Genomic DNA, 13,496 nt, shown 5'->3' with positions numbered 1-13,496 from the left:
CCTATTTGAAAATGGTAAAATAAAATAAAATTTATACGTTGAGCAGAAATTCAAATTAAGGTGGAAAATTATTATGATTATCTTGAATTTAAGCTCATTTTGCATCATGCTAATATTGTGTCATAGCCCAAGTCCACTATTTATTGCCTTGAAGAGCAAGGACAAATCTTGGTTGCTCTTTTTGATTTGGAGAATAAGAGTTAATCAAGTCATGTATTCTTATTTGGTGATCAAATTTATTTTACTATAAATAAACTAGCAATTAGAGAAGAAAACACGGAGAAAATAAAAAAAAAGTAGTATATAGAAAACACTTGAGTGAGGTCTTTTTTAAATACTAGTTTCGCATTACGTATTATGCACGTGGCTCGTAACGTAACTCGTAAACAGGGGCGGAACTACCCTTAGGCTCGGATAGGCTCGAGCCAGGGCTGCCGTTGGGAAGCAAAAGAACTAGGACCGGATGTTAGTGAAGCCGGGGGAAAAGATGGTTATAAGATTTCAGTTCAGCCATGGCTGATTTGTTTACAGCGGCCATGGCTGACTTATTTGAGGAAGAAGACGCTTAAAACTAAAAGCGTCTTCTTATTTTAGGTTTTAAGTGGACCGAACGACTTGTTGTTCGGTCCATTTTTATTTAATTTTTTTAAAGGCCAAACGAACCTTTAAATAAGGTCGTTTGGCCCATTTACTGTTTCAATTAGCTGAACGGGACAAAGACCAATTTTAATTCTTTGTCCTGTTCAGCTATTATTTATTATCTGAGAATAATAATTTTTCTGGTATCAAGCATCCACCAATCAACTCTTTTTTTAATTCTTTATCAATTAATTAATTTCAATTCTTTTGCTAAATTCATCAATCTTTTTTATCTATACTTATGTTTCAATATTTCTAACCTAATTTTCAAATTTTTTAACCTAATCTTTCTAATTTAAGATTCTCCTTCAAAATTAAATAATCTCTAAATTTAAACAAGTATATAAAAAATATTGTATAAATTACATATTTATAATATTGTAAAATAATTATATTAATGATATTTTTAATTATTCTCATAATATTATGTTGATAAATAATTGATAGATAATTTTGCGAATTTTTTAAAAAATAATTTAATAATGATTCATGACAACCGTTTAAGCTGTCTTGATTCAAGACAATTATTTTTCTAGATCTAATGCCTTGAAATTGTGTCGTCTAGCTGAGCTTTTGTCCAAAATATTTTTCTACATTTGATTTGATGATGTTGAGTGATCAATTGGTTGGAGATATACATACATGATGTGAGGTAAAATAGTGATTTTGTTGAACTTGTTGGAATCAGGCAAGTTGCAAAGAAACTGGTCGAAACAGAGAAACAAATTGTTTATCCCCTTATTTATGATTGATTGAATTAACATTGTTTTTACCAGTTTCAACTGCTTTAGTTGAAAGGGCATTTTCCGGAATGAATATTATCAAGAACGATTTGCGTAACAAAATGAGGGATGAGTTTCTAAGCAACAACTTATCATGTTTTATTAAGAAACAAATTTTTGTGAAGATTGATGACGAGTCCATTTTACAACGCTTACAAGCTATGCAGACACGAAAAATAATTGTCTCGCCACGATCGAAATTAATATAATATATTAGAGTAATATTAATTATACAAATGAATTTATATATTATTAATTGCATGTTGTTTAGCCCGGGCTGAAAACAATTCCTGGTTCCGCCACTGCTCGTAAATGAACATATAAGTAAATTTAGTATAATTATATCAATTTTTTAATAACTATAATTAAATAATTAATTTAATTTTATTAATTTCTATCTTTAAAAATAATAGGATAGAAATTTAAATAATAATATATTGATCAATACAGTATTTTAATTTTGTAGTTCAATCAAATTAAAAGATATGTATTCCTACTAATTTGGAGACAATTTAGGTATTTTTTACATACTAAAAACTAAATTGGAGATAATTTAGCTATCTATTTTAATTAGGACTTTAATTATAATAATTATTATAATTAGTTAATGACTATAAAACCTTTATTTAATAGTAAACTGAAAAGGATTATTTAGTAAATTTGCCTGTCTCCCCCCCCTCCATCCGTGCTTTTATATATAGTATAGATTAGTAAAATATTTTTTTAATCTTTAGAGTTATTTTATTAGTATATTTTGAGAGATATATAATTCTAATGTAATTGGATTGGGGATTTTGAGTGATATTCTTTATTTGTATTTCTTATTTTAATTAGTGGATTTTACTCTCTCTTTTTCGTCTGTGGATATAGACTTACGCCGAAACATGTAAATTAATTGTGTCTATTTTATTTTTCTATTTCGTTGTTTATATTCTTGATTTATGCATAATATCATGAAAAATAGAAACAAATATCTTTAATTATTGCTTACTATCACTAATAGGTTCGAAAAAGGTATTTAAAAACAGCATATTAGTTATTGTATAGTAAAACTTATAACAGACATTTCCGAAGCTACTCATATAATAGGACCGTCTTAGTGTAGGATAATCCATTTTAACTTGTTTTTATAGTTTACACTCTTATATTACCTTTTCTTACTGCCGTATTTATGCTAATGCATTTTTCAATGAGTCGTAAGCAGGGAATTCAGTATAAATTATGCGAGTATATTTAAAATTATAAAGTGGAGCAGTAATTGATTGTTTATAATTTGATAAAAAAAAGTTAAAATAATATCCATCGATTTGAAACGGAGAAAGTCATATTTTAGGATTCTCTGTCAATATAGGATGTTTAAGTTATTCTTTAGGAGTCTGTCAATTCATGAAGTTTTCTGTACACAAAAGTTCTTGTATATATTTATGATTGATGAATGAAAGAAAGAGAATTTTTTTAAAGTGAAATTGACATATCTATTATATTCTTTACCAGTAGATATTATTTAATCCATTTATCTCTACCGCCGGATCAATATCAAATCACTTTTATCTAATTAAATAAATAAATAAAATAGTCTAAAATTTTCTTCTAACTTCATTTTGATAATGTGAATCTTGCATTCCAAGTCTTTCTACAGTTGTAAGATACATCACTTGAGAATTGTTTTGTTTTTAAAAGGATCTACTATCAATTACAGTCGACCCTCTGATAATTAATACACATGGTGGATTAAAAATTTATTAATTATTAGAATTATTAATTTATTAAATTTATATAAAAAAAATTATAAAAGATATTTTAAAGCATCTACATTAATAAACCTAATATTAATATTATATTATAAAAAACTAACTAAATACACTTTACAATCACTCAAAAGAATAAAAAAATTATAATTTGATGGTATTTTAACTTCCACTTTATAAATTAAGGTTAGTATTGTCTCAAATAAATCATCAATTGTTATATATTTCTTTAAAAAAATCTCTCTAATAATTAATATTCATGTAGAATATATTTTAAATTTTATTAATTATTAAATAATAGAATTATTAATTATCCGACGTGGAACGAAGTTGGTTCTCTCAATTTTCTATTAATTATTAGAATTATTAAGTTATAGAATATTAACTATTAGAAGGTCGACTGTAAGTGCAATATAATTGCATACATATACGGCTGCTGAATTAAAAAAAAAAAAAGAGAGAAAAGTAATACTTGTTGACTAAAGAGATAAAAATTATAAAAAAAAATAGGTAAAACTATATAGTAATAATATATGGTCCTCAATTCAAACCAATTCTGCATGAACCGATGGTCATCAACGCATAAGTTAGCCGCCACCAACCTTTCATAATATCATCTTCAATTTACACTTTTACCCCCTCAATTGGTAGTATGGATATAACCTAATTAACCGATCCAATCGAATTTAAATTTTATTTTTAGTTCATTTGATTTTATTATAATTTTAATTTAATTTAATTTTTGACTGAAAATTACGAATTAACCAAACTGATATACAGTATTATTTAATATAAGATTTTTTGATTTTTAAATAGGACTTATACATCAATTATTCCCGTAAATTATGTAATGAGCAATTTATACCAATTTTTTTTTGTTAATAATCAATATTAATTTAAATATATTAATTGAATTACAATCCAACACGGTTAATATTTTTTTCTATTTTTTACTCTAAGAAGTTGATTAATTGAAATACGACCCAACCATTTAATTGATTTTGTTCGATTATTATTAGTTTATACACATATACATACATACATGTGGATGTATGTATGTAAATTGAATTCCAGTGAATTTGACTTAATTAATAATTCTATTAATAAATTGAGTTCAATTAATTTTTTTTTATCTAAATTGAATTCCATTGAATTTGACTCAATTTAGTTTGGTATTGAAACCGATAAATACACACTCGTACTTAGACTTGTTTATAAAGCTAATTTTGACGGGTTCGAGCCAGACTTGGACAAATTTGACTTTTCTAATTATAAATAAAAGTTCGGTTCAGACTTTAAACTTTCTATTTGAGCCTGATCTGAATCTGTTTCAGACTTAAAATTTACTATCTAAATTCTATAAGAGTATACTATTTTTACCGACTCAGGTCGGATTTGGGCAGACTTATATTAGATTTTTAAAATACTAATAGTTCAGTCCGCTCATAAAATATCAGCATTTTTTTTTGAGTGTGGCCCAGCCTTGGATTAAACAATATATGTTGTTCAAGTCCGACCTAAGAGGAACGGGCACAAAGGCGGAATTAACTATTGTAAAATGGGAGGACGTAATCATTTTTTTTGAAAAGGTGAAAGGTATAAAAATAATTATATTTTAAAAAAAAATAAAAAAGTTGAAGAATATTTTTATAAAAAAGTATAATTATGGGGACGGATGCCCTTTCAGGCTTTAAGCCTGGTTCGGTCCCTGAACGGACATGAATGTATAACCAAACCCATGAATAAGTCTAACCCTAATCAATACAACACAATCTCCATTACCTCTCTCCCCATCTTCACCCATCCTTCTATATATATGTACACACACCCTACCATTATTTTCATTGCCAACACAAACAAAAAAAAAACTCACAAATCAAATTAAACAAGAAATTAATGGGTTCTCTTCCTCAAGTAGTGGAAGATTGCTTGGGAGTTCTTCAACTCTTTAGTGATGGCACCATTTCTAGGTCTAAAAACATTGATTTCAATGTGCCACTCATTCATGACAATTCTGTCCTCTTTAAAGACTGTCTTTTCGATGAAACTCATAATCTTCATCTTCGTCTCTACAAACCCACTTCTTCAACTAACAATCGGAACAAACTTCCTATACTAATCTTTTTCCATGGCGGCGGTTTCTGTGTAGGCTCTTACGAATGGCCTAATTTTCATAACTTCTGTCTCCGGTTAGCTTCAAGTCTCGACGCTCTTATCGTTGCTCCCGACTGCCGTTTAGCGCCGGAATTTAGGCTACCCGCGGCTATTGACGACGGAGTTAGTGTCATGAACTGGATACAAGCTCAGGGTTTGAGTGAAAATTGTGATGCATGGTTTAGTAAGGGTAATATTGACTTTGACCGAGTTTTTATTTTGGGTGACTCCTCTGGTGGGAATATTGCGCACCACTTGGCGGTTCGGCTTGGTTCGGGTTCGGTTGGTTTGGCACCGGTTCGGGTACGAGGTTATATATTGGTTGCACCATTTTTTGGTGGGATGGCTAGGACAAAGTCAGAAGAAGGGCCTAGTGAACAAATTCTGAATCTGGAGATACTAGACAGGTAACATTCTTTCTTTTAAAATGTTAAGGTATAATTATTTAAAAATACTTCATATTTTTTTATTAATATTTTAAATTTTTAAAACACCAATTTTATCTTATTTTTCCACTTTTAGTTTTAGTAGTATTCATTTTATAAATTGAAATATTTTCATTTTTTAAAAAATATATCTTTTAAATGATCAGATCTTTTTTTATTGTATAAAAAAATTAAATTTGATATATAATTGGCTAAAGGCGATTTTAATATCATTTGAAGTGTATCCATTGATTTTTTTTATGGTTGCTTTCAACCAGTGGCGGACTCAGAAATATTTTATAAGATGGTCAAAATTATATTGAAATTTTAAAAGATGAGTAAAATTGACAACAAATAAATTTTAAAGTGGGCAAACTATATAATTTAAAGTGACAAAATCATATTTTTCAATTCTATATCAACGTTTTTTAAAGGGACTCAAATTATAAGATGGGCAATTGTCCACCATATGTTCTTCCTAGGTCCGCCTCTGCTTTCAACCTACATACACTTTGAATTTTTCATATTTTGGCAAAGTAACGTCGACATAAATGTTGAGATATTTTTGTAGACATACTATTCACAAATTTATCAAAAGTACAGGTTTAATTTCTAAAATAGTTATGGTTGCTAGCACTTATTTTATATTTAATAATAATATTTATATTTCAAATGTTGTATACGCTAGTTAGTAATCTATTAGGTTATAATTTCATTTTTTTCTCACAGATGCTTCTTTTTCCAATTATTAAAAAAATGCTGAATTTTAACTATATTATTAAAAAAATATAATTTGGACAATATTGTTTTAGCAAAATAGATGATGAGAGGCATCACATCTATTATCTAAAAACACGAGTACTTTATAACTAGCAGTTGAAATTGAAAATTATTAATAAATCAAAGGCTCTATAGAAAAGAAAATTAATTATGAAACAATTTTTTTTTTAAAGGATACATTTGATATGATGGAAAAAATTGCTGAAATAATAATTAAATATAGAGAAATTTGAGTTTGAATTTAATTTGTGAGTCAGCAAGATCATGGCTTGTCTCTATTTTAGAAGTAAAAATAAAAAATGCGCCACATTATTTAGTCTTTGATGGACTTTTATTGATGTGTTATTTATATTTATTAAATAAAATAGTCTATTCTAAAAAAATATATGTATTACTCATTTAATGAATAGTGCATTTGGTGTTGAATTCTATATAATTAGTATTAATGTGAAGTTTCTGAATTTTACTTGTTTTTAATCAAAATAGGATCATTGAAAAAAAATATAATAATAAATAAATATTTTACTTTTTGATTTGATTTTTTTTTTCTGGAAGAAGAAGAGAGACCCACATGTTGATAGTGGGTGCTAAAATAGACATTACTAAAAATAATAGAATGGGCAAAATATCTATTTTAAAAAGGTAATGAAAGAGCCATTTCCCTCTCCTTTCTTGCACGTGTCTCCATCAGATCCTCAATTACACTCCAAATTGATTTTCTTATCTTTAACTTCATCTAATTCCTTAAATTTCTTTTGGATATAAATCTAAATCCATTGCATATTTATTTCATCAATGTTTCAAAATTAAAAAAAAAAAAACCAATCGGTTTAACCGGTTTCGATTGGAAATCAAAGATGAATTTAGTTTAATTTATTTAAAAGAATTGTCACAATACTGATATTGATGGTTGAAGTTATAACATGTGAATATTTTAATTCTAATTTATCTGTAATGAATTATTTTATCTAATAAAATAATGAACAATTCAATTGATCCACAGATTTTGGAGACTTTCTATGCCAATTGGAGAAAATAGAGACCATCCATTGGCGAACCCATTTGCAGTATCTCTTGAAACGGTAGCCATTGATCCAATGTTGGTCATTGTAGGCGGCGATGAACTGTTGAAAGATAGGGTTGAGGATTATGCAAAAAGGTTACAAATTATGGGCAAGAAAATTAATTATCTTGAATTTGAAGGAAAACAGCATGGCTTCTTCACTAACTACCCAAACTCTCAAGATGCTGATCAAGTTATTCAAATCATTAATAAGTTCATGTTTGATAACTCCAATTCTTCTTCATAAATCTATACAAATATGTACCTTGCGGTTAACGTAACGTAATTTAAATTTTAGTTAGCTAGTTTGGTAGATAATTTATAGATGCTCAAATAATGTACTCTTATATTTTCTGTATTGTAATGGATAATTATTAAAGTTACTTTCGTATTAGGGCCATTTTAAGGTTGAACAATCAAATGGTAAAAGAATGTGAAATAACATAAGAAAAATTATTAGATGTTGATGAAGCTTAATTTTGTATTATTACATTATATTTAGGTTTAATTGCTCAAAAATATTCAAACATACTTTGATTTTTTTTATATATGTTAACTTTTTAAACATGTCAATTTTGATCTAATTTTGATAAGTATATTTCAATCGTAATCAACTAATTAATTTTTAAAAAAAATGCCAAACTTATTTATTTTTTTTAACGATAATTTATTTTTATTATTTGTAACTTAATTTTGATAAGTATTTTTCAATTCAAAAAACTTTAGGTTTTTTCATAGATGAAAAGAAAATCTAAATACGTTAGTTACATCTATGCTTCTAATATATGGATTGATTTACTGATATTAATATTGTTTTTAAAAAAGAAAATTAGCCAGTTTTTTTTTTTGAATTTAGAAAAAAGTATTGTATAAAAGTACACTGCATTATAGTTTTGTGTGAATCCATATTGATTATATATAAAGTCCATGTGATGAATTAGTGGTGCCTAATCCATATATCTATTCATTTACAGCATAATTATCCCGTTTTAAGAATTGTTTTAGTGGCTAATCCTTTATCACCAGTTAAAGGTACTAACGTCATGCATCACAAGCTAAAAAGAAATTGAAGTGAGGAGCTCACCTTTCTACAAAATCTACCTAGTGGGTCCAATATCAGTATGAAATCTACTACTAATATTTAATCATTATTTAACATCATTATGATAATAGTAACAATTTGTAAGAACAATTATGTTTTTTTTTGTTAAATAAGAACAATTATGTGATGTGAGATATTAATAAGCCTTTGAAGATGGTAATGTTTTGCATTAGATAATGGGTAAAAAGTAAATCCGATCTCTTAATTTATAATTCTGAATTAAATAATTTTTTTTTGAACCATTTTAATCGATTAAAGACAATTTTATATTTTTATATCAATTAAAAATAAAAATATACAATATAAACAAGTTTATGGTTCGGAAGTAATTTAATTTAGTCTTTAACTGATATAAAATAAAAAATACTGTCGTTAATTGATCTGAAATAAAAAAATATTATTTTTAATTAATTAAAATAGTTAAAATAAATTATTTAAATATCATTATAAAATTAAAAACCAAATTAACCAGTACTAATTAAACAATTATAGATGAAGTTATGATTTTATAATAAAAAAATAAATAGGATAAAAGAGTGCTTTGCTTGTCGGTTTAAGAATCATGGAAAGATCTATTTTTTTGTTTTTTTCTTCCCAATTCTTCTGACCTCTTTTTTTATGAAATCAATTGAGGACCCATTTATTGTTGCACGCTTCTATTTTTAGTTTTATATTTTTATATTTAAAAGTTTAGGTATGTTATTTTTGCTAATATAATACATGGATGAAGCAGTCAACCATCATAGTCGATCGCTTATCTACTCGTGAATTTTGCATGGAATTCATTATCACTAAGCGACAGACAAAATTAACGAGAAATTATTACATAAATTTAGTCTATTACGTCATATAAAAATCGAAAAAAATGACATGTGAGTTCATGACTTTACAAGAGAAATTAGTTAATACTGTGTCATTTATAATATCATCTTGAGCATGTAAATCATATGAAAACACTGATTGACATCAGTTTTGAAAATTATTGAGCTTTTACTAAAAATAGATTTATCACTTATTTTTTTATTATATATAAAATTAATTATTTTTTGAAGCGTAAACAGCGTAATAAAATTGATATGAAAAAAAAGCTTTCGACACAGTTAATTGGAGTTTTATCAAAGAGATCATGTTAAATTGGGGTTCAACAATTATTGAGTTAGTATGATTTTAAAGTGTATTTTTTCAGCACACCTCATGATCAGATCAAATAACTAATATTGGCAATAATTTTAATACGCCTCCTATTCTTATATCTCGGGGTTTGGGACAAGGAGACTCCATTATCTCATTTTCTGTTTTTTATTTGGACTGAATGCCTAAGTCATTTGCTTGCGGAAGGTGAGAAATTAAGGTATATTCATGGTATTAAAGTTTGTAGTGGAGCACTTGCAGTTTTTCATCTTTTTTTTTGCAGACAAATTAATGGCTACATGTTTTTCCAAGTCTCGGCAGATGAAACGAGAGCTATGGAGGACATTCTGGACATTTATAAAGTTTTGTCAGGCCATAAATTAACTGAAGTCCAACAATTTTATTCAGTAAAAATGTAGTTACATAGTGTCAAAAGTAGTATTTGCAGTATCTTAAGGGTGTGCCTATGAAGGACTAAAGGAAATACTTAAGTTTACCGTCTTTTGTTGGTTTTAGTTTTATCAAAAACATGATATGGTAAAAAAATAAAAGGTTGGAATTCTATCTTCATATCTAGAGGTAGAGAAGAGATCCTTTTAAAGACAGTCGTACAAATTATTCATCACTACGTTATGAATGTTTTTCTTCTTCCAATTGATTTATGTGATAAGCTCGAATGGATGATGAATTTATTTTGGTAGGGCAAGAGTCGTTTAGATAAGCGACGTTTTAGTTAGACGAGGTGGGACAAATTGTGCACCGAAGAAATATGGAGGTTTAGATTTAAAAAAATCTGGGAGTTTAATGTAGTTATTCTAGCTAGGAAAACTTAGAGAATTATTTCTTCGAAAGAGTCTTTGATATCAAGAGTATTCAAGGCTCGTTATTTTTAGATGCAAAATTGGGTTCTAACCCAAACTTTGTTTGGTGGAGTATTTATGAAGCTCAATTAGCCGTGAGGAAGGGTGCTAAAATTTGTAACTCATTCACTTAGATTGATTTGCATATTCTTTGTTTTTGCCCTTTTGTCATGGATTACTGGAATTTCTCTAATTTACTGCTCTCGTTGGGTAACTCTGTTGATATAATAACTTGGTGAAGTGACTGGATGAGTAAGTTGTCGAATGAAGCTACGGCTCTTGCCTCAGTGATCTACTGGGACCTTTGGGCTAACTAGAATAAGGTTGTCTGGTCCAGCTGCAAAGAACACTGAAGCTGCAGTTAACTCTGCAAGTATCCAGCTTACAACTTAGAATTCTGCAAATTTATCTCCTTTGCATTTTCATTGCTCGGTGTTGGATAGAGACGACGGCGGGTCAGACAGGCGAAACCAAGATGTGGGACTGTGAAAATCAATGTAGACACTGCTATCTCTGCTGGGCCGAACAAGATTGGTCTTGGTGGTCTTGTTCGAAACAGTCGTGGTGAAATCATTTAAGCTAGGAGCTGTTTCATGGACTCGAGCTATTTCGCTTAGGATCTTAATGAGATTTTAAGCATCGGAGAGGCTCTCAGTCAGATTATAAGGTTGGATAGTATAATTATCGAATCAAATGGGCTAAAGATTATTTTACAGCTGAGGAATCGGAGTTTGCAAAATCCAGATGTGTTCGTTAACGACTGTTTAGATTTAACAAAATAATATTTTTTTTGTAAAATAATCTGCGAATTAGGCGGCACATGAGTTAGCACAATTCAGCTTTTTCTTGTTAGGTTATTACGAGACATTTTCAAGCTTTTTTGAATTGCTTATCAATGTAATTACTCAAAAAATATTATTAATATTTTTAAGTTTTTTATTTATAATTAAACCTTTCAAAAACGCCAATTAAGGCTAGTTTCAACAATACATTTCAATTGTGTGTGTGTGTGCAGTGGTGGAACCAGGAATTGTTTCCAGTCCGGGCTAAATAACAAGCAATAAATAATATATAATTTTTACATAAAATTTATATTAATAATAAAAAATACTATCATAATGAATTTTTATATTAGTTTCGATCGCGGAGAGACAATTGTATTCTTCGCGTCTGCATAGCTTGGAAGCGTTGTAAAATGAGCTCGTCGTCAATCTTCACAAAAATTTGCTTCTCAATAAAACATGATAAGCCGTCGCTTAGAAATTCATCCCCATTTTGTTACGCAAATCGGTCTTGATGATATTCATTGCTGAAAATGCTCTTTCAACCACACGTAGTCACTAAACCAAGTTTTTTGAGAATTTCTATTTTGTTTTCCAAATTTTTTCTGAGGAAACATATGACTTTTTGGTTGACAGGGACCTTTAAGAACATATGCACGTCTCACTTCATCTCTAATATTGATTTCGTAATCATCAATCGAAATCCGATTTGCAGGATCCGCAATTAAACTTGTAGAATCAAACTCAACACGTGCTCTATTTTCTCCCGAAATAGTACCCAAATTATCTTCTCTATCACAAGAGTTAGACATTTTTTGGCGTTCTAATAACAAATTTATCCATAACCTAAATTGTATTATTTTGAATTTTTGATTAGTTTATATTAAATTATTCTCTAAATTATTCACAAAAGACATCTAAAAAAATAAAATTGATCAATTATTTTCAACAAAATAAAATAAAATGACAAGAATTAACAATACTTACTTGTTGTAGTCTAATCACTTTTTTAATTTTCCAATGAATAAATCAAGTTAAAACCTACAAAAAAATCAAGTTAATAAAATTATTCTACAATATTAAAAATATATAAACTAAATTATTTGTACAAATAAAATTGCAAAAGAAAAAGACTTACCTAAAATTGGAGATTGGTTAATTTTGGGGGAAACTTTATAATTAGGAAAATTAGGGTATAGAATTGAATTGAAAAATTTAGGGAGTAGATGGAAATTTGATGGTTTAATAGTTAAGGGTTTGGTGGAGAAAAGAATTAATTGAAAGTGGGGGATGATGTGTATAGTGGAATTAATGAGAATTTAGTATTCTCCATTAAATAATGCTTAAACGGGACAAATTGAGCTGCTGTTTCAATCATAAATTGAAACAGCAAAGGGGCCAAACGATGCTTGCAAACGGCATCGTTGGGCCCCTATATTTTTTCAATTTCTTAAGGTCAAAACGACTTGTCGTTCTGGCCTTAAAAAATTCAAAAAAAAAGGGGGCCAAACGACAAAAACTTAAAAAAAAAGACATTTGCGTCTTCTTCTTCCTCAGCTGCTTAGAGCAACCACCACATGCAGCCATGGCTGAACAGCCTTTTCCTTCTCCGGCTTCACCAAAATCAGTCCCGGTTCTTCAGCTTTCCACCGGCAGCCCTGGCTCGAGCCTACCCGAGTCTAAGGGTAGTTCCGCCCCTGTGTGTGTGTATATATATATCATTTATGATCAAATTCGATTTTTTAATAGAAAGATATTTACGACAATTGATAACTTTAAACAAATTGTACATTAATAAATACAAATTAAAAAGATTTGGTCCTTTCAATAAAAATTGAATAGTTGGTTATAATTAAAATATATTTATTAAAATTAAATTAAAATTAGTTTTATTTTTTAACATTGATCATAGATAAAAAAATGTTAAATAATTTTAAATAATTAAGACTATAATTTATATAAAAATATATTTTACTAATTTGAAAGGGATGAACCAATGAGTTATAATTTAAATGATATAAACGTTGGAC

The 13,496-nt window shown here is 28.3% G+C and overlaps 1 protein-coding gene and 1 long non-coding RNA gene across 2 annotated transcripts; one reads left to right on the top strand and one right to left on the bottom strand.

The window, feature by feature from the left end:
• Positions 1 to 4,890: 4,890 nt before the first annotated feature.
• LOC126676228 (probable carboxylesterase 15) lies at positions 4,891 to 7,978 on the top strand. Its single transcript, XM_050370389.2, has 2 exons — positions 4,891 to 5,730; positions 7,532 to 7,978. The coding sequence occupies exons 1-2, from the start codon at positions 5,066 to 5,068 to the stop codon at positions 7,836 to 7,838; spliced, it is 972 nt and encodes a 323-aa protein (XP_050226346.1). The 5' UTR covers positions 4,891 to 5,065; the 3' UTR covers positions 7,839 to 7,978.
• Positions 7,979 to 11,731: 3,753 nt separating this feature from the next.
• LOC126678210 (uncharacterized) lies at positions 11,732 to 12,931 on the bottom strand. Its single transcript, XR_007640689.2, has 3 exons — positions 12,605 to 12,931; positions 12,454 to 12,507; positions 11,732 to 12,312 (listed from the first exon to the last, which is right to left on the bottom strand). It is a non-coding gene; the product is annotated as an uncharacterized LOC126678210 (long non-coding RNA).
• Positions 12,932 to 13,496: the final 565 nt, after the last annotated feature.

The sequence above is a fragment of the Mercurialis annua genome, linkage group LG4, assembly GCF_937616625.2.
Source record: "Mercurialis annua linkage group LG4, ddMerAnnu1.2, whole genome shotgun sequence".
NCBI lineage: Eukaryota > Viridiplantae > Streptophyta > Magnoliopsida > Malpighiales > Euphorbiaceae > Mercurialis > Mercurialis annua.
This window is presented reverse-complemented; position numbering and strand designations above follow the sequence as displayed.